At 37.3% G+C, this 27,177-nt stretch overlaps 1 protein-coding gene across 4 annotated transcripts in view; it reads right to left on the reverse strand.

Moving 5' to 3' along the window:
- Window positions 1–1,953: 1,953 nt before the first annotated feature.
- ZNF112 (zinc finger protein 112) overlaps window positions 1,954–27,177 on the reverse strand; it is a 28,712-nt gene continuing 3,488 nt past the window's right edge. The window contains exons 1-6 of one of the 4 annotated variants that reach the window (XM_057712011.1): window positions 21,122–21,139; window positions 18,824–18,962; window positions 18,664–18,711; window positions 15,813–15,939; window positions 11,968–12,063; window positions 1,954–5,417 (exon numbers count right to left, since the gene is read on the reverse strand). In XM_057712011.1, the coding sequence (XP_057567994.1) occupies window positions 2,920–5,417; window positions 11,968–12,063; window positions 15,813–15,939; window positions 18,664–18,678 (2,736 nt within the window). In that variant the 5' untranslated portion in view covers window positions 18,679–18,711; window positions 18,824–18,962; window positions 21,122–21,139 and the 3' untranslated portion in view covers window positions 1,954–2,919. Of the gene's footprint in view, window positions 5,418–11,967; window positions 12,064–15,812; window positions 15,940–18,663; window positions 18,712–18,823; window positions 18,963–21,121; window positions 21,140–27,177 lie in introns of those variants that run through there. The other 3 variants (XM_057712010.1, XM_057712013.1, XM_057712012.1) reach the window with 3 other exon arrangements.

The following is a 27,177-nucleotide window of genomic DNA, read 5'->3' on the forward strand; positions in this document are numbered from 1 at the left end:
ACCCAAGTGTTACCTTACCTGTATCTTTTCACTTATATCAACTGAGAAACATTTTTGGTTTAAGCAACTCTGAGTTACATTTTGTCATCTACAACTAAAAGCATCCTAATCAATAAAACCACTATGAGCTCTCATGATCTTCCCTTGAAAGTCACAGTAGTAAAGAAATGCATTAGAAGCCCTGAATTTCTGATAATACTGTGAAAGTTGAGCTAGAACCTTGGAAGCCTGGTTAAGCCAGTGCCTTGGTCACCCCATTCATCCAACGGGCTGAAATCTGACAGAAAAACTATGGTGCACCAATTTATACTATTACTGAATTGTACTAGGACATGTAAGGCTGCATAAGACCTAAAGAAATTTTATAGAAATGTAAAGCTGCTGACACCTAATTTATCTGTATCCTCTAGAGACTTTTGAAAATTAACTTCAGGAGTTTTATTCTTTAATTCTGGCCATAATGCCATCTAATGAAATAGAGCAATCACATTATGAGCTCTTAACTATAAGGGACAATATCTCAGTTTAGTGCTTTGGTAAAATGTTAACTGTGAATTTTTAAAAATAAAGTACTAAAAAGACTAAGCCAAAATTCTGCTTGCCACAGAAAACCACTGTATACATGATGGTGAATAATTTTTCACAGATTATCTATTAAGCACATATTTGAACATGTATGTATATAGACCAAAGATAGCTGGATATTATGAAGGTACGATCTGCATTTTTACTAAACAATATGCATGAATCTTCTCTGTCATTTTAGATTGCTTCCATACTTTCTGTAGCTCCATATTATAGGAACATAGAGAAATTTAACTAAACAATTTCCAATTTAGAAAATTACCCTTATATACACATCCTTTCTGTTAAAACTGCTTTCTCATAAATTATTATTCTATGATTTCCAGATGGGTATGTACACTTTACATTTTGATACATATTGTATAACTCTTCTCTAACAAACTTGTAATTTTCACTCCCTCCAACAAAATGCATTGTTCTTGAAGACAAGAGACTAGCAGGTAAAAGGAAATCTTATCCTAATAATCAATACAGTTGAAAAAATGTTTAGAAAAATTCAATATTTTTCCTTTCTTTACTAAAAACAGAATTACTGTATGATCCACCAATCCCACTCCTGGGTATATATCTGGACAAAATTATAACTCAAAAAGATACATGCACCCCCTATATTCATAGCAGCACTATTTGCAATAGCCAAGACATGGAAACAACCTAAATGTCCATTGACAGAGGAATGGATAGAGAAGATGTGGTACATATACACAATGGAATACTACTCAGCCATAAAAAAGAATGAAATAATGCCATTTGCAGCAACATGGACACAACTAGAGATTATCAAACTAAGTGACGTTAAGTCAGAAAGAGAAAGGCAAATACCATATGATATTACTTACATGTGGAATCTAAAATATGAAACAGATGAACCTATCTATGAAACAGAAACAGAATCACAGACATAGAGAACAGAGTAGTGGTTGCCATGGAGAAGGGGGTTGGGGGAGTAATGGAGTGGGAGGTTAGGGTTAGCAAATGTAAGCTTTTATATACAGAATGGATAAACAATAAGGTCTTACAGTACAGCATAGAGAACTATATTCAGTATCTTATGATACACCATAATGGAAAAGAATAAACAATATAATGTGTGTGTATATATATATATATATATATATATATGTATAACTGAATCATTTTGCTGTACAGCAGTAATTAATATAACATTGTAAATCAACTATACTTCAATAAAAAATTGATATTTTCCTTTCTTTGTGTGAGTGGAAGAAGTATGGGGATGTAAAACTTGACAAAATTAAAGTCCTCCAAACTTGTCACAGATCCTGCCTAAGGAAGTCTGAATTGGACAAAGGCTATAACTTAGAAATCAGATCAAAAAGATTTTGATGGAAATATGGAGACTAAAAAACCAAATACTGTTAAGTTTGACATTTATTAAGAAAGTATTTGTCATTAGTAACCATTTCTGACACTTTCCAAATATTACAGTAAAACTCTGTCTTAACACACAGGGCAGGAGTAAAAATTCAATTATGTGTTCTTTTTGCAGTGTTCCACTTTTGCAAAGTTAACCAGAAGCATTGTTTTATCAGTTTGTACTGTCCTTTAAAGTGCACACAGGTGTACACACACACACACAAACACACACACACACCCACACAGAGCTAAACTTAAACGGATAGTATACTGTAGAGAAAGAGACCAAATGGTAAGAAATTCAGTTCATCCCTGCTTATACGAGGGACAAAGGGAGAGAACCAATCCCAATAGGGTTACAACCAAATTCATGTAATTTCAGACTGCGATATTGCTGATACATTTCAAATGTTATTTATTTAATTGAAGTGCTTACATTACTTGCAGGATTCCTCCTTCAAATACATTTTAAATGATTTTGGGGGGAAAATAAGCTTCATAAAAATTTCAAACATGATACCTTTACATACTTTTAGTTATTTAGCAAAAAGTACTGAGCACCTAACATTGAGTTGTGCAATGTCATGGCTTTGGAGACTTAGAAATGGATGAAGCCCCTTCTCTCATTAAGCTCACATTCCAGTGGATGTGGATTTAGGCATGCTCATCATTGTACTTCTGTTAAAATTCTAACCATACTCATATCTTTTCTAAGCCCTAGTGCAACAACTGGTAAAGTCATGTGCAATCACTGATGTTAAAGTTCTCACAAAATCCCACATGGAACCCCTCTCATTAGATGTCTCCACTGTGTGGTCTCCTGACTATCGTGAATGTTGCTGTTGGGCAGAAACATTACCTTTTCATGAAAGAAATTATTTTTCTACTAAAAGAACTTGAGTGAATGGAAAATTTCAGCTCTCATTTGAGGACTTCAGAACAAAACAGAACACCATTTTACAGAATTTCATTTCTGTACAGATTCTCTGATGAAGAATAATCCTTACCGTACTCCTCACTTTTATAGAATGTATCACCACTATGGACTCTTTGATGAATTAGAAGACCCGAGCTCCAACGGAAACCCTTACCACACGCATCGCATTTGTATGGTTTCTCTCCTGTGTGGACTCTCTGATGAGCCTGGAGGTTTGATCTCTGACTGAAGCCCTTGCCACACACCTCACATTTGTATGGTTTTTCCCCAGTGTGGACTCTGTGATGGGCTTGAAGACTTGAAAACCCACTGAAACCCTTACCGCATTGTTCACATTTATAGGGCCTCCCTTCTGTGTGGACCCTCTGATGTGCTTGAAGGCGTGAACTCTCACTGAATCCCTTCGTGCACACCTCACATTTGTATGGCTTCCCACCTGTGTGGACCCTCCGATGTGCTTCAAGGCGTGAGCTCTGACTAAAGCCCTTCCCACACATCTCACATTTATATGGCTTCACTCTGGTGTGGACTCTCTGATGACCTTGAAGATATGCTCTCTGACTGAAGCCCTTCCCACATACCTCACATATATATGGTCTCTCGCCAGTGTGGACACTCTGATGGCTTTGAAGGTATGATCTCTGACTGAAGCTCTTACCACACTCATCACATTGGTATGGCTTCTCTCCTGTGTGGACTCTCTGATGGGCCAGAAGAGTTGCAGCCTTGCTGAAGCCCTTATCACATTCTCCACATTTATAGGGTTTCTCTCCTGTGTGAACCCTCTGATGAATTTGAAGATTAAAGCTCCAACTAAATCCCTTCCCACACTCCTCACACTTGAATGGTTTCTCTCCAGTGTGAACTCTCTGATGGCCTTGAAGGTGTGAACTCCGACTGAATCCCTTCCCACACTCCTCACATTTGTATGGTTTCTCTCCAGTGTGAACTCTCTGATGGCCTTGAAGGTATGAATTACGACTGAATCCCTTCCCACACTCCTCACATTTGTATGGTTTTTCTCCAGTGTGGACTCTCTGATGGGCTTGGAGGTATGAACTCCGACTGAATCCCTTATCACACTCTTCACATTTATACGGTTTCTCTCCTGTGTGGACTCTCTGATGAACATTAAGAACTGATCTATGACTGAAGCCTTTACCACATGCGTTGCATTTGTACGGCTTCTCTCCAGTGTGGACTCTCTGATGATCTTTAAGTTTTGAATTCCAATTGAAGCCATTCCCACACTCCTTGTAAGTTTTCTCTCTGATGTGAATTTTCTGATGGCCTTGGAGATATGAATTTTGGCTGAAACTGTTACCACAGGCATAATGTTTATATGGTTGTTCCCTAGTGTGGACTATCTGAAGGTCTTGAAAATGGGAGGCCAGAATGAAGCCATTACCACAGTCCTCAGAATTATAGGCAATCTCTTCCATGTGAACTCTGTGGGGAATGTTAAGATCTGAGTTACAAACGAAACCCTTCTCACACTCCACATCTGTGTATAGTTTCTCTCCAGTGTGGATTTTCTGATGGGCTTGAAGACAAGAACTCTGATTAAAGACATCCCCATTCTCAAATTCACGGGGTTCCTCCTCGGTACGGACCCTAAAAATACCACTAAGGTCTAAGCTATGACCGAAGCCTTTCTCATAAATGTTGCATCTATCAGATGTCTCTCCTGTGTGAATAAGTTCATAAGTGTTATGAGAGGGGCACTGATTGAAGTTCACACCATATTCATATTTAAATGGCTTCTTTTCTGTATGTACTTTCTGATGGGACTGCAGACATGAACTCTCAAAAACACAATTATCTCCTCTACAAACACTCTGATGAATGTGAAGACCTGAACTGTAACTACAGTCCTTTCCACATGGACTGTATGTATGAGGCTTTCCTTCTAAGTGTAACTGCTGAGGAACTTCAGAGCTGGAGTCATCACTGAAGGCTTTTCTGTACGCATTACCGGGGTAGGGCTTTTGCCCTGTTTGAACTGAGTCTTGATTAAGCAATGAAACCTTCGTGACATCTTCTCCACAGTCATGGCAGCTATAGTTTTTTTCTGTTCTGTGTACACCCACACTATCACTGTGAGGTGAGATCCAACTGATGCTGTCCAACTTACAGGAATCATTTTTCATGGAAATTTGCTGACATCTACACTGATAATTACGTGACTCTGTAAGATATGTTTTCCTCCAAGAATGCTGGGCTCTCCAAGAGGAAAATTCTTGACTTTTTATGTTATTGGAACCATCTCCTATATGAGTCAATACATAGTTCTCATCTTCCGAAACCTGAATTGGTATTCCTGCCCAAACTTGGCAGGAGGAATCCCCTTGTTTTTGCAACTGAGAAATATTCTCTTGAAAATTTTTCACGGAATCTTGACACCCGGTTAACCTGCCTGCACTTTGTTGCCAGGTCTGCCAGGTGGAAAGCTCTTTGGGGGAAAGGCAGCTTAATTCCACTTCTTGATTACTTTCCATATTATGTTGACTCTTGGTTCCTATAAGAATAAAGAGATTTTAGACATGTGTGCAGTGAATGCTTTTATTCAGAGAGTTCAAGATTTTGCACTTAGATGATGACATGAAACTTCAATAGACTGCAGGAAAATTATGTTACTACCTCTGACAATACCTGGAAAATGGCTCATCTTTGGCTACACCAGGAATATAAGTAGGATTCACAGAATTCTGGCTATCTGTATGCCTCAAAATCAGGGCTTTGCAACACAACCTGGACATCGAAGATGGTTGCCCTGTTCAAAAGGCCTAGTTAAACCATACACATATTATCACGGGCTGTCTGGAGATTCCGAGGAGAAAACAGAAGGGGACAGTCTCAAATTGGAAAGAATATAATTTGAAGTGGATAAATGCCTTTTGTCCTGATAGTAACTTTTTCTTTTTCCTTTGGGACCTGCGGGCATGGTAATGTTGTTTGTTTTTAAGACTGCGTGTTAAATGCCACGCAGGTGAAGGTAAATATAGATTTTAATCTACACTTGAGGCATCACATGGCCTATCTCTAATGAGTTCTTTAGCTTCATGAGACTAACAAGCTCTTCTAAGTTACTGTAAGCCATTATCAGCTTCAATTCCTTTCAAAAGATATTCTGCAATTATCAAGGGCCGTGGTGCAGGTCAGAATGTAAAACCCTGTGACAGAATACAACTCCAAAGTCATCAGAAAAAAATGGAGGCTGAGGGAAGCACAGGCAAGTTTCATGGCACGTATAGCTGTCCTTTGAGGCAACATATCAAACAAACAAAACTCAACAAACACTGATTTTCGCTTGTTTCCATTTTGTTGGAAAATTACTTTAATGTTTAGGGAATCTGAGGCACCAGAAGGGTTGAAGATGCGCATGTCTGGGTGGAAAGGGCTTGCCCCTCAGTTATGAAAGCTCAGATCATCAGCAGGCAGCAGATCTTCACATCCTGGTGAGGAGTATACTCCCTGAGGACAGGCAGTCCAACAGGGTTGAAGTAATAACATGCATTCTCCTAACACTTGGCAGTACAGTAATTCACTTTCAGAAACCCAGGGCGGGTGGGGGGGAGAGGGGGGAAGAAGCAGTAAAAGAGGATTTTTTTCATAACATGAACATTATCCTCAAACATAATAATTCTTCCTTATCTGTTTGTGTTTTTCTGTCTCTCCACATGGATGAGAAGCACTTTGCTGTCTGCACTGCATTACCCTCACTGCCTGTAACACTCCCAGCGAACAGCAGTTGCTCAATAAGCATATAATGAACAGATCACAGTTTGAGTCACTCTTTCTCACAGAACTGGAAGGGCATGTATGTGTAAGTTATCTTTCATGGGGAAGGAACTGGTGATGGCAGTTTTACTGCAGAGTTGAAAGGCTGTATGAGAGGTAGGGCTACACTCAGATACCACCTGCCGATGAGAAACGCAAAGGTCATGGGAATACTAAGGATTGTGTCTTTTTAATTTTGAAAACAAATGGTGTAGTTTTTCTCGTACAAAATCTTATCTGTAGCCCCACCCTATCCCCAACTTTAAAAAAAAAGTTAAAAATAAAAGGCCAAACAGATGACCGTGTGGCAGCAGGCTCTGGGGCAGGGCACTGACTGCAGGGTAAAACTTTACGGCATGTCCCTGAGTAGTCACTCAGTGCTTAAAAAAAGATGCCAATCACCTATACTCCAATAAAAAATTAATTAAAAAATGCCGGGTGATGTCTTCGGTTTCTGAAGAGCAAAGTTTTTAATCACTATATTAATATTTTGTATATTAATGAAATGAAGGGACATACTATAGGAGGCATGTCAAAGTAAATGGCTTATATGTGCACAGCTTGAGCTTCCAGTTAGAGCTAATCATAATGTTTATAGTTTAATTTTGGTATCATCAAAAACACTCAATATACATCCCAAAAGATACAGTTTAATATGTCATATCTTCTGGGCCTGATGTGGTAGCTTGAGAACATGAAAGCAGCTTGCTAGTTAAAGTCCAATTTCTTACAAAGCACCTGTTTCAATACAAACTTGTACATAATTTATGACATAAGAATATGTAAAAAAGATTAAAGTTTCTTTCTGACCAGTAGTTTTAATGTTAAAGGAATAGAGGAAGAAAAAAAAATAAAAGATCATTTCACTTAGTTTCAGCCTCTTACAGAAAAGATCACATGTTTAACATTAATTACCTTTAGTCAGTGCTGCATACGAAACAATCTGTTTATCACGTCCTCTCCATATCTCAACAGTTAAGTTCTACTTTAGTATCAACGGTTGAGTGCTGATGAGAAATTGTGTTAAGTCAAGTTTATAAACAAACATTATTTGATGGAGAAAACAGGCACTGCAAAACAACACTAAAAGATCTTACCTCAAATAACAAGGATAGGATTTACTTAATCTTCTTAGCATTTCTGCTTTAGAGTTTGAGAAAGTCAATCACTCCAGCATCTTATATCAACTCAGTAACAAAGATTTATCATAAATACCAAAGGATTCCTTTAAATTTTATATGGCAGAGGCAAACTATGATACGAGGGTGAGTCAAAAATTATCTGCACTCTGGCCGCAGAATTTACAGAAGTTTTAATATAACTGGAGTGCGGATAATTTTTGACTCACCCTTGTATACAGGATGGGTAAACAACAAAGTCCTACTGTAGAGCACAGGGAACTATATTCAATAGCCTGTGATCAACCATAATGGAAAAGAATATGAAAAAGAATATGTTGTGTGTGTGTGTGTGTGTGTGTGTGTGTGTGTGTGTATAACTGAATCATTTTGCTGTATCACACTGTAAATCAACTATACTCAAATAAACTACATTAAAAAAAAAGTTATCCATAATGCATTAACAGGAAAAAAAATCTGTTTACATCTTCTTTTTCTCTTCTTTAATAGAAGATATGCAAGAATATCAACTTGGGCAACCCAGGCCAATATTACCCTGTGTTCTTACTATACTTGTATATAGTAAGAGAAACTAAGGCATTTTCTGGACAGCAGAAGATACACTAACAAGAATGTTTTGATTACAGACTAATACTTAAGCTGCTGTGCTGGCTAGTCTCTTGACCACACCCGAGGCTTAACTTTCTTTAACAGTGTGTATTTAACCTTTTTTAAAAAAATTGAAATATAGCTGACGTACTATATTATGTTAGTTTCAGGTGCACTACGTAGAGACTTGAATCTGCCTACATTATAAAATGATCACCACGAAAAGTCTAGTAACCATCTATCCCCATACAAAGTTATTACATTATTGACCTTATTCCTTATGCTGCATATTACGTCCCCGTGCCTTATTTATTTTATAACTGGAGGTTTGTACCTCTTTATCCTTTATATATTTCCTTCCCCTAGAGTATATTTAACCTTTAGAGGACTTCCTTTCTATCTCTACTTTTTTCCCTCATAATTGAATGAGTTCTGTCATTCAATTTGGAAAGTTATTATTAATTATTGATTTGATTTCTTTAACAGATATAGGCCTACTCAGATTGTATATTTCTTCTTGTGTGAGTTTTGGCAAATTGGTCCATTTCATCTAGGTTATCAAATTTGTGGGCATAGAGGTTGTTCATAGTATTCCTTTATTATCCTTTTAATGCCCACAGGTTCTGTAGTCATGTCCCCTCTTTCATTTCTGATATTAGTAATTTGTGTCCTCTCTCTTTTTCTTAGCCTACCTAAGAAGTTTAACAATTTTATCTCAAAGAACCAGCTTTTGGTTTCATTAATTTTCTCCATTTCCAATTCTATTCTTTTCTTCTGCTTACTTTGGATTTAATTTGCTCTTCTCTTTCTAGTTTCTAAGGTAGAAGCTTAGATGATGGATTTTACATCTTTCTTCTTTTCTAATACATGTATTCAATGCTATAAATTTTCCTTTAAGCACTGCTTTTGCTGCATCCCACAAATTTTAGTAAGTTGTGTCTTCATTTCCATTTAGTTCAAAATGTTTTAAAATTTCTCTTGAGATTTCTTCTTTGACCCATGAGTTATTTGGAACTATATTGTTTAATCTCCATTTGGGATTTTCTGGTTATTTAATTTATTGACTTCTAGTTTAATTCCACTGTGGTCTGAGCAAAGACAATGTACAATTTCTATTCTTTTAAATTTGTTAGGGTGTGTTTTATGGCTCAGAATGTGGTCTGTCTTGGTGAATGTTCCATGTGAGCTTGAGAAGAGTTCTACCCTTCTAATCATCTACATTAACAATGGCTCCAACATCCAACTCCATGCTACAATGGTATTATTTTAGAATCTGCTTTAATTCAATCTACAGAGAAAAATATACTCCACACCTTGTTTTATTGTGCTTTGCTTTATTGTGCTTCACAGATAAGAGTTTTTTACAAACTGAAGGCAACCCTGTGTTGAGCAAGCCTATTGACACCGTTTTATCAATAGAATTTGCTCATTTTATGTCTCTCTGTCACATTTTGGTAATTCTCACAGTATTTCAAATTTTTTCATTATTATATTTGTCATGGTTACCTGATCTTTGATGTTACTACTGTGACTCGCTGAAGGCTCAGATGTTAGCATTTTTAAGTAATAAAATATTTTTTAATTAAGATATGTGAGATGACAACAAAAAATTACGGAAGTAACGTATTTTGAAATTTTCAATGAACTCTCTTTCCTACCCAGGAGCATCCTTAGCTACACAGTTGTGACAATGGCTTTTGACATCAGAGTCTGAGGACTCAAGAAACATTACTAAAAATGTTTGGACTCACATAAATGGCCAATTTGGAAGTTCTACTTCAAAAAGAAAATTACAGGCCAATATCTCTGATGAACATGATGCAAAAATCTTAAACAAAATGTTAGCAAACTGAATTCAACAATGCATTAAAAGGAGCATATACCACAATCAAGTGGGATTTATTCTAGGGATGCAAGGACAGTTCAACATCTGCAAATCAGTAACTGTGATACACCATGTTAACAAAATGAAGGATAAAAATCATACGATCAAAAGCAAAAGCAACAAAAGCAAAAAAAGATGAACAAGTGGGACTATATCAAACTAAGAAGCTTCTCCACAGCAAAGGAAACCAACAATGAAATGAAAAGGCAAACTGGAGAATGGCAGAAAAGATGTGCAAATCATACATTTGATAAGGGGCTAATATCTAAAATATATAAAGAACTCATACAATTCAGCAGAAAAAAACAAATGATCTGATTAAAACAATGGGCAGAAGAGCCTAAATAGGCATTTTCCCCAAGAAGACACATAGATGGCCAACAGGTACATAAAAAGATGCTCAACAACATTAATCATCAGGGAAATACAACTCAAAACCACAATGAGATATCACCTCCCACCTCCCACCTGCTATTATCAAAAAGACAAGAGATAACAAATGCTGGCAAGGATGTGGAGAAAAGTGAACCCTTGTACACTGTTGGTGGGAATGGAAGTTGGTGCAGCCACTATGGAAAACAGTATGGAGGTTCCTCAAAAGATTAAAAATAGAACTACCATATGATTCAGCAATTCTACTTCTGGGTATTTATCTGAAGAAAACAAAAACGCTAATTCAAAAAGATAGATGCACCCCCATGTATACTGCAGCATTATTTACAATAGTCAAGATAAGGAAACAGTCTAAATGTCCACTGATGGATGAATGGATAAAGAAAACTCAGCCATAAATATAAATGAAATCTTGCCATTTGCAACAATACGGATAGACCTTGAGGGAATAATTCAGACAGAGACAAATACCATTCAATCTCTCTTATATGTGGAATCTAAACCCTTCCCCCCGCCACCTCCAAAACTAACCAGGCTCACAGATACGGAAAATGGACTGTTGGTTGCAACAGGCAGGGGTTGGGGAATGGAAGAAATAGGTGAACTGTTGGGTTTTTTAAAATTTAAATAAACTGAGTAAAATTTTTTTAAAAAACTGTAACTAGGTCAAAAGACTGTTTAGGTGTTAGAGGGTGGGAGAGTGAGAAGAAAGGACAGAATGGGAAGATAAAGATCACGGCATCTGAATGAAGAAGTTAATGCAAGAACATCTCACTTGAAATTGCTGCATGGGAAGGGTCAATTAAAATGTTGGCACTGATCATTTTTGATATTTCCTTTAGTTGACTGGCAATTCTTAAATTCCTTAACGAATAATGGCTACCTATCCATGAACACTCAAGGACACCTAAACAGTTAGAATTAGGACAGGCACTCATCAGAAGACAAACAACATGCAGGAGTATCATCCCTCCATCACACTGATTTATTCTACATTCTATACCTATTAGCTGCCTCAAGGAGGACTGAAGACAGTGAAGACCAGGCATGTATTAACCAATTCACTCGTTCAACACAAAGTAAGCCGGGTAACCTGAAGCAGAAGCATAATTCTGACAGGTCTGATGGGCGGCAACGGGCTAGTGCAGCTGGGATAGATGAATGAGCTAGAATATGGAAAGCTAGAGGGGGTGAGGGGACAGACACCTCAGGGCCTGACACGTTCTGACTCATGTTTTAGGAGGGGCTCTCTGGCTGCTGGGTCACTGCTGGATGGTTCTCACCTGAACACCCATCTCTCTGAGTCTCTGTCTCCACCATCAAAAGCTCTTCTTCTCTCTCTAGCTGGAATATAAGCTCTGGTTTGAAGGGCTGATTCCCTGCAAAAAGGCAAGGAGAGCAAAAGTTTTAAATTTTGACCCACTCCAACTTATTATTTTTTTTCTTCTCTGAATCATGTTTTTGGTTTCATATCTACAACCTCTTTGTCTAACCCAAGGTCATGAAGATTTTCTCCTGTTTCCTTCTAGAAGTTTCACATGTCTACATTTTATATTAGGTCTCATTCATTTTGAGATAATTTTTTGGTATGTGTGAGGAATGCAAATATATGCATATAGAAGTCCAAATGTTTCAGTACCATCTGTTGAAAAGATGATACTTTCTCCAGTGAATTGCCTTGGCACCTGTAGTACATCTAAAACAGTCTCAGAATTGCTTATTCCATATCACGGCAATAAACAAATCCACTAAAAAGTGTTCAGAATTGCAATTCACTCTCCCATCCCCCTCCCACTGCACCTAAAACTAAGGGTATATAGTTATATACTGTGTTCCTTTGCTACTTTCGTGAGTTCTTTCTTTTGTCTATTCAATGTAGTTAAGGTATTAATTTCAAATACAATTCCTTTTTCTTTCAATTTTAAATTATCATCCCTTTGCATTCTTATTTGATTTACTTTTTATTTATTTATTTAATTAAAAAAATATTTTTTACTACACCATGCAGCTTGTGGGATCCCAACTCCCTGACCAGCGACTGAACCCAGACCCCAGCAGTGACAGTGTGGAATCCTAACCTCTGGACCACCAGGGAATTCCCCTTGATTTACTTTTTAGAATGTGTTGGACTAACATATTTTCAAAAGTCCAAACTGACAAAAAGATATATTCAGCCAGGTGTGACTCTCTCAAACCTCCCTTCCACACTATAACCTCCCACCCACTTGTAAGAAATTAACTTCGTGATTTCCTGATTAATCCGTCCTGTGTTTCTTCTTATAAAGATCAGCAGATATACATATATTTACTTATTTTCCCTTCTTCCTTACACAAACTAGTATGCTATTAATGCTCTTCTGCACTTTGTTATCTTTAGGGAAAATTTATACAAGTGAATTGCTGGGAAAGGGTAAATCCATAGTTCTGTTAGATATTGTCAAATTTCTTTCCTTAGGGCTGGTATTGGGTTGCATTCCTACTTTCAATGCATGAAAGTGCTTTATTTCCCACAGCTTTGCCCCCAAAATACAGCGCTAAGTTTTTGAATTTTTGCTAATCTCATGGATGAAAAATGGTGTTTCAGTATAATTTGAAATAACATCTCTCTTATTTTGAATGAAACTGAATAACTATTCATATGTATACATATTTACATTGATATGTATGTATACGTGAATATATGTGTACACACACAGACACACCCCTACCTCCTGGCTCTAAGCCCTGAGACCAGGAAACAAAGACACCACAGTGGCAAGGACAATTCCTGGCATCCAGACCTTGGTGTTAAATACCATTCCCCAATAAATGACATGGGTGATTCCAGAGCTGGGGAAAATAAAAGATGAGCCTAGGATAGCATGCTATGTCACAAAATAGGGAAGTGCTAAAAAAAAGGCCGGGAGCATGTAACAAGGGCAAGGAGTCAGCTCAGAGGGGCCAAATTTGGGACAACTTTAGGAAGAAGATTATTATAATGATAAATTATAAACCATTTAAAAAAAAGAATTTGCGGACTTCCCTGGTGGTCCAGTGGGTAAGACTCTGTGCTCCCAATGCAGGGGGAGCCGGGGGTTGATCCCTGATAGGGGAACTAGATCCTGCATGCATGCTGCAACTAAGAGTCTGTATGTCGCAACTAAAGATCCCGCTTGCCGCAGTGAAGATCCCATGTGCTGCAACTAAGACCCGGTACAGCCAAAATAAATAAATAAATATTAAAAAAAAAAAAAGAATTCACAAGTCCCTATGAATAATAAGTAAATAAATGGTTAAGAGAGAAGGGCTCTTGCTTGCTGTAGAATGCCAAGTGCTCACTGCTACGAGTGAAGGAGTACTAAGTCAGAAAATCATCATTTGGTAACGATCATGGTAGAGACTGGATGAGGCAAGAATCATCACTGGATGCTGAGTCTGTAGGGAAATATTTGTGTGGTCTTAAAAGCAGTGTTGCCCTGTGATTGCAAGAGGAAACATAGGGGAGAAATTGGACATCTTGACTGGGTGGTGAAAATCAGCATCACTAATGAGGGACAGATGGTGTATCTCTAGATGTGACACCCTCAAAAGGACACACTACTACCAGCTGCAGAGTTCCAGCCAGAATGGATCATCTGAATCTAATTAGAAGGAAATATTAGGAATGCTCTATTAAAAATGGGGGGAGGGAGTAGCAGTATTCCTTAAAAATGTCAGTCATAAAAGGCAAAGAAATGCTGTCAAAATGCTCCAAATTAAAAGAGGCTAAAGAAACACTGACAGCTAGACTAGACTCTAGGCTGGATCTTTCTCTGGAGAGAGAAAAACATGCTTTAACTTATATAATTGACTCTATTGATAAAATCAGGGTATAAATGATAGACTGGATAAAAGTACTATATCTGCACTGGGGACATGTAAGAGAATATTCCTATTTCTATAAAATACACTGTTCACTGAAGAATTAACCTTTCCCAAAGAGAGGTCTGGCTTTTGCCCTCAGCTCTTGGGAGGTGATCTCTAAGCACTTGCAATGTACTGCGTCATAAGAGTATATTTACTGGGAGGCCTTGGGCCACACCAGAGAGTTTAACAATGTGATTTACAGTGGGGTCTTTGTATCAGCTTGACTTCCAGGGTGGTTGGGGAAACTAAAGTCAGCCACACAGGTGTCCAACTACACCTACGTGACCCAGCCACAGTTAAAGGTCTGCACACCAAGGTTTGGGTGAGCCTCCCTGGTTGGCAATATTCCACATCTACTGTCACCTGTCATTGACGCGGAGAGTGACTGCTGTCCACGACGCCACTGGGAGAGGACAACTGGGAGTTTGTGCTGGAAACGCCCCTGGACTCTGCCCCAGGCGTCTCCTCTCTTGGCTGATTTCATTCTGTATCCCTTCCATGTAATAAAGTGTAGACGCAAGTATAACAGCTTTTACTGAGTTCTGAGAATCTTCCTAGCAAATTATTGAGGCTCAGGGAACCCCCTCACTTGGTGTCAGAGTAAAGGTAGTCTTGGGATCCCTGAACTCTGCATATTCATTGAAGAATTTAGAGATAATAGGGCCATGGTATATGTAAATTACCCTCAAATGGTTCAGGAAAAAAGTTATGCACATATATATATATGTTTTCAAATATACACATAAGTATTTATGGAGAAAGAAAGAACACACACATAAATGATAAAATAAATGGGGTAAAATGTTACTATAGGTGAATCTACGTAAAAGCTAGATGGGTGTTCTTGTTCTATACTTTCACTTTTGCAAATTTTCTGTAAGTTTGAAGTTATTTACAAATACATTGTTAAAGCAAAAAACAAAATACCTCTAAAAAATCACGTTAACAAACAGCTACAGTTACTGGCACCCTGAAAAAGAAAAAAGCTGGAGCAACTTACTAAACTGATTTTATGATAAACCAATGGGACAGGACCACAAGCTGCCCATTTACAGTTCAAAGGACAGATTTTTCTCCTGGACAGAAACATCAGAAACATCTTGTCTCTCTTGCACAGGGATTATTAGGACTTGTAGGTACCCGAGCTCAGAGAATCATTTTAGGAGTCCCAGAGCTTCAAATGACTGCACACACAAAGACACCCCAGGAGGCTGACACTGACTCACAGGGTGCCCGTCCTCACCTACTGAGAGCAGATTCTGGAAGTTCTCTAGCATCACGTCTCGGTACAGCTTCCTCTGAGCAGAGTCCAGCAGCCCCAGCTCCTCCTCGGTGAAGACCACGGCCACATCCTTGAAGGACACTGGCTCCTACAACACCAAACACACACAAGACTATGTTTATGGAAGAGTGGCAGCACCGAGAAAGTGTCAAGAATGGGAAGCTGTTCTGGATTCCTAGGGACCGAGTCAAATGCAATCAAACAGTAGCTGCTTTCTGTTTGCCTTTCACGTTGCCAATGCCATCCACCAGAAAGGCTGCAGGAAAAGAAATCTTTGCACTTTAAATTGCTGCCTTGGGACTTCCCTGGTGGTCCAGTGGGAAAGAATCCGCCTTCCAAAACAGGGGATGAGGGTTCGATCCCTGGTCGGGGAAATAAGATCCCACATGCCATGGGGCAACTAAGCCCACGTGCCACAACTACTGAGCTTGTGTGCCTCAACTAGAGAGCCTGCAAGCCACAAACTACGGATCCCATGCTCCCTGGAGCCTGCACGCCAAAACTAGAGAAACGCCCATACACCACAACGAAAGATCCTACATGCCTCAACTAAAACCCCATGCAGTCAAAAAATAGATAGATAAAATATTAAAAAATAAACAAATAAATAAATTGCTGCCTTTTGTAAGTACTCCTATAGGTAAGTCCCTGGAACTCTGTTGCACTGCATAGGCTGCTAGAAAAGCTTTAGTTCCAACAGCGTGTGATAGAGTCTGTTTTCCCTCTTTTCTACACTTTATTTAATGTGCCAAACTTACAGGGCATGGGTCCCCCTTACTGTTCAAGTACACAGCTCCTCCTCTGTGCCCCATCTAGAGGGCACAGCATTTATGGGCACAGCTCTGGAGCCTGACTGCCTGTGTTCACATTAGGATGCTCTACTCTGGGACCGTGGACCTGGTCCTCATCCTCTCTTCATTTGCAGGCTGATGACCGTACCTTAGCGTACTGGTAATAAAACGAGCGACTGTAGGTAAAGCACTTAGGAACAGGGCCTGGTACACAGTAAGTACCCAATAAATGATAACTTTTATTGCAATTATTATCATCTCTGGCATCCCACTTCAGGGCTGCATAGTAATGCAAGAAATTGATGGCTGAGAATATAGTGAACTGACTCAAACAATGCATGCTTATTTATTTAGTTTCAGATTATCTATTATTAACAATGTTGCAAGAAAAAAATCTTTTCATATAGACCTTAGTCCCAGGAACTCTGTTGGTTATCTCCTTAAGATAAAGTACAAAAAGTAGAACTGGTAATGCTGAAGAATAACAAACTTTAAAGTTTTGAAACCACACGTTTTCTTAACTTATTCTGCTTCCAAGAAAGTATAAATCCCCAAACCTCTATACCCGGCCAACAATGGACATGAATACTTAAAAACAAAAACAAAAACAACTTTGATAATCTCAGAAGTCAATTTGGGAAGTAAAAACTAGTTATCTCAAAAAATTTTCACAAAGTTGATTCGTAATGAAGATCATTCTCTCTTCATATGTTCGCTGGTCATCTCTATTTCTTGTTTTGTAATAACAGTCATTCATTTGGGGACAGTAAGGCCTTTTCCTCCATGTATGTTGTAAAGATTTTTCTTTCTACCTTGCTATTTGTCTTTTAATTTTTTGCTAATTGGGAAATTTAAAATTTCTATATGAAGACCTGCTCAACACTGCATTTGTTCTGGCTGGAGCTCCAAACATCACAATTCCAAGTCTTGGTTTCTGAATGAGAACTCTGGTTTGGTTTGATGTGTTTGTTTGTTTGTTTGCCTCTCTTTCCACCCAAATGGTATGCCTGATACTCTTAATCCGGAAGGCAAAGGCTTTGGTGTTGGCTAGATACTTGCCTACTGCAGGAACCTGAACAGGCCTGGAACTTACACAAACCTCTTATCTTCACGTTGACAGTGAAGATGATTCGAAGTCCATCTCAGAGCAGTGAACAGACTGACAGATGGAAAGTGCCTGCATGTCTTACAATATGACCAAAATTTTAAAATTAAGTACCTGTAATGTTCTAATAAATTAATTCATGAATGGTGTAACACACAAAGGCACACAGACACACACAGAGAAAGCTTTCATGTCCTGGAAAGAAAGAATCTAGCTCTTTTTGAAAGAAAACAGCTAATGCTATTTTTTCCTGAGTTCAGCCTCAGTATGATTGTTAGACCAAACCATCCTTTAAGTATTCTTTTTACAATGTATGTGAGGTACCACTTAAGAAAGAGAAAAAAATTTTTTTAAGTTTTGAGTCTCTAGAACATAAGGACAAATAATATTAGAATTCTCACAGAATTGCTTTTTGAGTAAAGATTACACGTAGAGAAACTGATAGTGTTGTGTAAAACTGTGAGAATCCGCAAGAATTTAAAAGCTTGTGAATGATGAATAGTTAAAAAAATGGGGGAAGAGTGTATAAAAGTTCATTGAAATAATATTAGATGACAAAAATTAAAAGCTATAATTTTAAATAAAAAAACAATTCAAAATCATATCTATTTTCCAAGTATAGTTATGAATACAGGATGAAAACTGAGCATGGAAAGCGCAGTTGGTTTGTAAGCAGGGTAATAATGTATGGGCTTTCCCATTTTTAAAATTTCTATTCTCTTTTACACTATCAGTTGTGAAATAAAATTACAATAAACACCAAGAAAGGAAATTTTTAAAAAATGGAACAGAGCATGGCACACAAATCGTATTGTCTGTTGTCATTCTTCGCCCTTGGCAAAGAAGAGAAAAAAGGTGTCCACCTGCCGAGAAATGAAATAACCTGTCAAGTGACAGAAATAAAAATCCAACTCACCTGGAACTTGATCATCTTCTCCTGCTTTTCCTTGGGAAAGGTGGAGACCTGAAGGGGCACAAAAGGTAACAAGAAAGAAGCCATGAGAGAGGGAGAAATGCATCTCTGTGCAAATCAGAAAAAGGTGTCCCTTCTCCCAGGCAGACACAGCCACACACACCTTCACAGGCACGGTGTGGGCTGGGGTCCAGCTGCCACTAGGCTATCCCGGCAGGATGCCCACGAGCATGGGACAGCCTGCACCGCTATACCTGGCAATCCTCACACACCTCCAGGATCCCCAGGTCCTCATTCTGATCCTGGGAAATGTCGGAAAGGAGAGACAGTTAAGTGGGAGAGGAGAGGTACTGGTTAAAAGTGGCCTCTAGGGACAATTCATTTTTAAAACCTTGCATTGCTATAAAATTGCCGTTTATTTGCTCTATATTGGCACTGCTATATATTCGCTATATATTTTTAACCGTGGTTAAATTAATTAACCTCTCTAGGCTTCATTTCTGCAAGCTGCAACACTGGGATCGTAACAGTACCAACATTTAAGATTGCTGTTAGGATTATGTGAGTGAGCAGTGGAAAACTGTTGTAACTATATCAATGTTTTCTATTATCTTGTAGCTGCAGAGAAGCGGATACTACTCTACATCATAATACTGTCGGTGCAGATGGGGTTGCAAGAAATCTGAGTGGCAGAGATGAAGGCTTTTCACTTAATAATTTGTTGCCCTGATAATAACATTTGTTTAGACTTTGAGACTACCCTTCTGAAAAGTTTTATGGATGGTGAATATTCTTCCTGAAGCTGGAGGAGGTTCAAATGGTACATCCCTCTTCCCACATGGGCATAATAAAGATTAAAGAAGCCCGTGATGCTACTATATCTGTGTAAAGCATTGGCTCAGTGCTTGACCCTTGGGAGGATTTGGAGACCAGGAGTTAAATTTCTTGGGTTCTTGCTGAAGGTTATTTACTGTTCTCAACAGTTATTTACTGTTATTTATCTCATGTACTATTTCCAAGCAACTTTAAAGTCATCTGTGGAAGAAAAAGAACTCAAAAAAGGGCTAACCATGGGCTTTGTGGCCACAAACTACCTCTGTGGAATGTTTTCGTTCTGTTCTTTTCACAACCTTTTAAATGTAAAAACCATTCTTAGCTGGGGAGGAAGCAGGGATTTACAAAAATAAGCCATGGGCAGTATTTTGCCCACCTGCATCCGCAACCCTTAGCTTTTAACACTCAGCTGCTCCAGGATACCCTTTAACAGGTTTGGCTGCAGCCTTATTAATTCCCAAAATCCACTTTGCCAGTCTAATGAAAGCAGTGCTTTGGCCAAGACCCAGGCTATAGAATCAGGCCACCAAGTTTCAATCTTGATTGTGTCGCTTACTGGCAAAGTAAACTTTCTCAAGTTAATTAACCTTGATGCCTCTGTTTCTTCATCTGTAAAATGGAAATAAAAATAGAGTTATTATGAAGAATAGATGAGTTAATGCATCAAAGCATTAGAAAGCCAGTGAGGTTCATAATAAGCACCTAATAAATGTTAGCTATTATTTGTATCATCCTCATGGTCCACATGAAATACACAGAAGCCACACATCAGCCCTGATTTGTTTCTAAATATGTTTACTTTAGGTAGTAATTATCAGTAGGTATGCATCACCTTTTGAATACTCTGATAAAGCTGGTGGCTTCAGCATCCCACCAAAACTGACTGAGATAAAGGACAGGGAAGAGTTATACTGTTTACTCTCCCACATGAATTTTCAGAAAATTTAAATACAATCTCACATAGCTGAAGGTTCCTATTTCCTGCTGCCTGTTGGAAAACTACACCAACCCCAAACAGATAGTGAATAACTCTTTTCTGCTAATCTCTATACTTGGCAATAAGCACACTGAAAACTTGACCGAGTCCCTACTACATAGAAACCTGCAACTGAGTGGGAGAAACAGATCAGAAACAAGGAGCAGAAAGTCCAGTGAACTCAAAGACAGGTCAACAGAAATCGCTAAAACTGAAGCTTATGAAAGTAACGTGCACTCTGTTGTTTTTTTGATAGCATGTTCCAGAAATGTCAGTAAGGTCAGGTTGGTTGATGGCATTGTTGAGTAGGAATAACCAGTTTTGTATTCTTACTGAGTTTCAGTCTGCTTGTTCTATTGATTACTGAGAAAAGAGTGTTGAAATCTCCATATTTAATTGTGGATTTCTCTATCTCTTCTTTCAGTTCTGTCAGCTTTTCTTCATGTAGTTTGAAGCTCTGTTGTTTTCTGGATACACATTTAGGATTGTTATGTCCACTTGGTGTACTGACCCTTGGTGTAGTGTCCCTACTCCTCCCTGGTAATAGTCCTTGTTCAGAAATTTATTTTGTCTAATATTAATATAGTCACTGCAGCTTTCTTTTGATTTACATTTGCATGGTACTTTTTAAAAAAAATCCTTTTAACATACCTATATCCTTACAGCTAAGTGGGGTTCCTTTAGACAGCATATACTCAGTTCTTGTTCTTTATCCAATCTTAACAATCTTTTAAAATTAATGTATTTAGGCCATTAGCATGTCATGTAATTTTTAATATGATCAGATTTAAGTCTACCATTTTATTATTTTATCCCTGTTTTTCCTTCTTTGTTTTCTTCTGCTATTACCCTTTTTCTGCCCCCTTTTGGGTTATTAGTTTTTGGCTATTACCACCTTTTTTTTTTCCCTCCAGGGTTGCAGTATGCAAATCTTTCACAGTGTACTTGGTGTTATTACTTTACCAATTCCACCCTTCAGGTATTAGCTGTTGTATGTGTTCTCTATATACAATGCTCTAGCCAAGAAAGTTATAATTTTTACTTTAAACAGTTGCATTTTTTAAATTAATTAATTAATTGGCTGCATTGGGTCTTTGTTGCTGTACGAAGGCTTTCTCTAGTTGCGGTGAGCAGGGGCTACTTTTCGTTGTGTTGCATAGGCTCCTTATTGAGGTGGCTTCTCTTGTTGCAGAACATGGGCTCTAGGTAGACCAGCTTCAGTAGCTGTGGCACGTGGCCTCAACAGTTGTGGCTTACAGGCTCTAGAGCACAGGCTCGGTAGCTGTGGTGCACGGGCTTAGTTGCTCCACGGAGTGTGGGATCGAACACGTGTCCCCTACACTGGCAGGCGGATTCTTAACCACTGTACCACCAGGGAAGTCCCTAAATAGTTGCATTTTTAAGAGGAGAAAAACAATATTTTATATTTACCAAAAAACTTAGTATTTTATTGCTCTTTCTTCATTTCTGAAGTACCTAGTTTCCATTTGGTATCATTTCTGTTCAACCTAAAAAACTTCCTTTAGCACTCCTTTTTATCATAGGTGTGACACTTTCCCCTCTCCCTTCCTGAAGGAAATTTTCACTAGATGTGTAATTCTAAGTTGACGATTCATTTAAGCACCTCAAATATGCTGTTTCAATGTTTTCTGGGCTCTATGGTTTCCAATGAGAAATCTGCAGATGTATGAATCATTGTTCTACCACATATAACGTGTCATTTTCACTGAGTGTACTCAAGAATTTTTATCTTAATTTTCAGAAGTTTCATTATGACGTACTCATAATGATTTTCTTTGAGTTTATCATGTTTGGTATTCACTGAGCTTCTTAAATATGTAAATGTACATCTCTCACCAAATTTGGGGAGTTCTCAGCTAGCACTTCCACACAGATATTCCTCTCCTTTTTTCTTGAGACTCCAATATCATGAATATTAGACTTCTACTATTGTCTCACAAATCTCTAAGGTTCCACTCATTTTTTCAATATTTTTTTCTTCCTTTCGTTCAGATTGCAATATTTATAATCATCTTTCTTCGAGTTCATTGATTCTTCCCTTTGTCATCTTTAGTCTACTACTAAGCCCATCAAATTAATTTTTTATCTCAAACATTGCATTTTTCAGTAAACAAACATTAATTTATAAGACTAATTCTATTAACTATTTTCTCTAACTACAATAGCATGAAACAAGAAATGAATAACAAAAAGATATCTGGACAATCTCCAAACATTTAGAAATTAAACAGCATACTTCGAGCAACCAATGGACAAAGTCACAACAGAAAGTAGAGCATATTTTGAATGGAATGAAAATGAAGACACAACATATCAAAATGTATGAGATGCAGCCAAAGCAGATATTATTTTAAAAATGTACTCAATGATGTATTAGATATATTAGAAAAGAAGAGGAGTCTTAAATCCATTATCTAAGCTAAGAACTTGGGAAGAAAGGGCAAATAAATTAAACCTAAAACAAACAGGAAAAAAGGAAATAAACATAAGACAGAATTCAATAAATCCGTAACTAAAGACATGAAAACACTAGACAAAAATCGGTGTTGGCAAAATATGACCATTATGTAGGTCCCCTGCTTATTTCTGCAGAGGCTGTGAGTTAATGATGTTTTTTATCATTCTTAGAGATGGACTAACACTGAGTTTTTTAAATGGTTGGGAAAATTTTTTTAAAAAAGAGTATTATTTTATGACACAAAAATTACATGAAATTCAAATTTCAATGTCCATAAAGTTTTATTGGAATATTTACCATGCTCATTTGTTTATGTACTGCCTATGGCTGCTTTCAAACTACAGTAGCAGAGCTGTGCAGTTACGACAGAGACCGTATGTGCCCCTCTCATTTCTTTATACTGTTGCTAAGCACAATACAAATCGTAGTGACCCAGCTAAAGCTCAACAGCACTTCAAGTATTGCATGTATTTTTTTTAAGTATCGCATGTAATGATGTACCACAACATTTAAATTTTTTTATTACTAGCACATACTCATCATGTCAAACAAGACGAGAAAAAGAGACTTCAAATGTTGCACTTTTAAGGCACGTGGGAAGTAAAATATTTTGTTATTGAATTAGATGGCAAAGCCTTTGCTTATTCTGAACATAGCTATGCTAAGAGACTACAACATATGTCAACATTACCAGACTAAGCATTCATCACAAATATGCTCAATTCACAGTAAAGCAATGGTCAGAAAAATTTTAAAATTTTAATGAAATGTCTCATCGGAACAGAAACTCTTCACAAAAATAAATAATGAAAATGAGGCTACAACCAAAGTAAGTTTTGAATATTCAGATATTCAGCTTCTATTTCTGCCCCAAGCAAATAAAGCAATTTACCAATGACAAGTTAATTAAATCATGTTTGACTCTAGGAGCCAAAGAAATGTGTGCAGAGAAAATATACTTTTCAAAGATTATTAGACTTTGGGCAAGAATGGTTGCTCAAAGAGTCGATTACAATAGAAGCAACATTATAGCCAATTCCAATACAAGGGAAATAATTCTGATAAACTTTACTTGGCTCTTGGTAATTCAACATATGTCACAGATGTTGCTCAGTCACTGCTTATTGAAGAAATCTTTGCCAAGTTTAAAGCGACTAATCAATAAGCCTCTAGGAATAGTCTGCGTGGGACAACTGCAGATGAAAATATTTTCAAAGAAGTTGAAAAGATACTAATTCAGCGTTACCCAAAGGGTAATCTTCTGGAATGTGTTAAAACTGACTGCAAATTTATAAAGCTTGCAAAAATGTAGGTTTGCAGCCTATGGTCACTCGTTGTATTATTCATCAGCAGGTACTTTCAGAAAATATTTTAATATATCAGGTGCTATCGAAGCAGTAGCATCAACAAGGAACTTCACTTACTCTCATGGGCTTAATTATCAACAGTTTGATGAATTTTGTCAGAAACGGAAGCTGAATATCCTGACTTGTCTTAACACACAGCAGCTCAATGGCTGAGCTGCAGTAAAGTTTTACTGTGATGTTTTAAATCTCAGGGTTTCTAAGTGAGAAAAACTGCCCTCCACCACTATCACCAAATACTGAATGGCTTTGGAAATTAGTTTTAGCTGCAGACTTCGTGACGCTTCTTAATGAATTCAACCTAGAAGTAGAAGGCAAAAACAGCACTTATACTGTAGCAAAGTCATTCCAAAGACAACTAATCTTGTTTGAATCACAAGTAGTGTGGTTACTTTATAAATGTCCATTGCTGTCAAAAGTTAAAGCAAGGAAGATCTTCATTCCTGCACAAATTTTTAGTGAGATGCAATTGCCAAAACTCACAGCACTGTATACTAAAAATAATCTTACTGTATGTAGGTTAAATAATAAATGTTAAAAAATTAAGTGAGGCTGTTCAACAAGCACTGTCCAACCTTAAAGTAAATAAAGATCACCTGGGGTTCCTATTAAAAGGAAGAGCCTTGGTCCCACCCCTTCAAATGAAACTGGATCCAAGGACCTGCCTTTATATAAAACTCCCAGGTGACAATGCTGCTTGAAAGCAGCCAAAGAAAAACAATGTATTACCTACAGGGGTACAATGATTCCAATGAATCCAGATTTCTCCTTAGAAATCATAAGGCCAGGAGGAAGCAGCATAACATTTTTAAAGTAGTGAAAGAAAACAACTGTCAAAGCAGAACTGTATACTAAAGATACAGTTTAGAAAAATATTTAGGAATGAAGGTAAAGTAAAGATATTATCATTTAAAATGGATAACAAACAAGGACCTACTGTATAGCACAGGGAACTCTCAATATTATGTAACAACCTAATTGGGAAAAGAATTTGAAAAAGAAGAGATACATATATATGTATAGCTGAAAAAAAAAAGATAAGTACTAGAGATGTACTGTACAACATGATAAATAGAATTAACACGGCTGTATGTTATATATGAAAGTTAAGAGAGTAGATTCTGAGAGCTCTCATCACAAGAAGACATTTTTCTTCTATTTGTTTAATCTTGTATCTTTGAGATGAGAGGTTCATTAAACTTATTGTAGTAATCATTTCATGACATTTAAGTCAAATCATTATGCTGTGCACCCTAAATTTATAATTTATTAATTTATAATTTATTCAGTGCTGTATATCAATCATACCTCAATAACACTGTAAGGAAAAAAAAAGATATTCTCAGATGAACTAAGAATTCATAGGGCACAGACTTGCTCTAAAAGGAATGGCAAAGGAAAACTTTCAAAGGAAATGAAAGAGAAATCTGCATCATCAGGAAGCAGGAATGACAGAACAGTAAATAACCAGGAAAATATGATAGGTTACTCGTCTCTTGAGTTCTTTAAAATATATTTTACCATTGGAAGCAAAAATTATAACACTGATAAGGTTTTCAAAGTATATACATGCAATATATGACAACTAGAGCATAAAGGTAATGCGTGATTTTTCTCTGGTTGCTTTTTAGTTTCTTTCTTTGTCTTTAGTTTTCAGCATTTTGATTATGATGTGCGTGGGCCTGGGTTGCTACAAGTTTAGCCTGTTTGGGATTTGCTCCACATCTTAAAAGAAAACCTCTAAGTTACACTAAAGATACTAGAAAAGAAAAGCAAAATAAACCCAAGTCAAGCAAAAGAAAGGAAATAGTAAAGGTAAATGTAGAAATCAATGAAATTGAAAACAGGTGTGTAATAGAGAAAATCAATGAAACCAAAAGTAGGGTTTTTTTTGTTTTTTACCATAACAAAAACTCTAGCAAGAATGGCAAAGAAAGTTAGCAATATCAGGAGTGAAAGAGTAGATATCATTACTTCTAGAAGAAAACATAAAAGAAAATCTTCCTAACTCGGAATTAGGCAGAATTCTTAGACGTGAAAAGCACAATTCATAAAAGAAAACACTGAAAAATCAGACTTCATCAAAATTAAAAACTTTTGCTCTGCAAAAGACACTGTTAAGAGAATGAAAAGACAAGCTATAGGCCGAGAAAAAATATTGGCAAATGACATATCTGACAAAGGACTTGTATCTAGAATATACGAATTAACTCTCAAAATTCAACCATAAGGGAAACACAACTCAATTACTCAATTTAAAACTAGACAAAACATATAAACAAACAAACACTTTAGTAAAGAAGATAAGCTGAAAGAAAAGATATATCTGATGAACATCATTAGTCACTAGGGAAATATATATTAAAGTCACAATAAGATGCCAACACATGTCTACCATATGGCTAAAATTAAAAAACAAAACAAAACAGAAAATACTAAGTGCTGACCAGGATGTGGAGCAACTGGAACTCTCATGTATCATTAATGGGAATGCAAAATAGTAGATACCCTGGAGAGCAGATTGTCCACTTCTTACAAAGTTAAACATACATTTTCCATATGACCCAGCAATTCCATTCCTGGCTATTAATTCTAGAGAAATAAACAAACAAACAAAAAAACCTTTGTACACAAATGTTTACAGCAGCTTATCCATAATTGCCAAAAGCTAGAAACATTCCAAATATTCTTCAACGGATGAATGGATAAACTATGGTATATCCATAAATATAATACTAACCAGCAATAAGAACAAATAAAGTACTGATATACAACTAAGATGAATGTCAAAGGCATTAAGCTGGGAACAGATCTTGGAGCTATCTGAGATGCTGTTCCCTGGTTATAATCCTCAATTTGGCTCA

Source organism: Hippopotamus amphibius, chromosome 16 (genome assembly GCF_030028045.1).
Source record: "Hippopotamus amphibius kiboko isolate mHipAmp2 chromosome 16, mHipAmp2.hap2, whole genome shotgun sequence".
NCBI lineage: Eukaryota > Metazoa > Chordata > Mammalia > Artiodactyla > Hippopotamidae > Hippopotamus > Hippopotamus amphibius.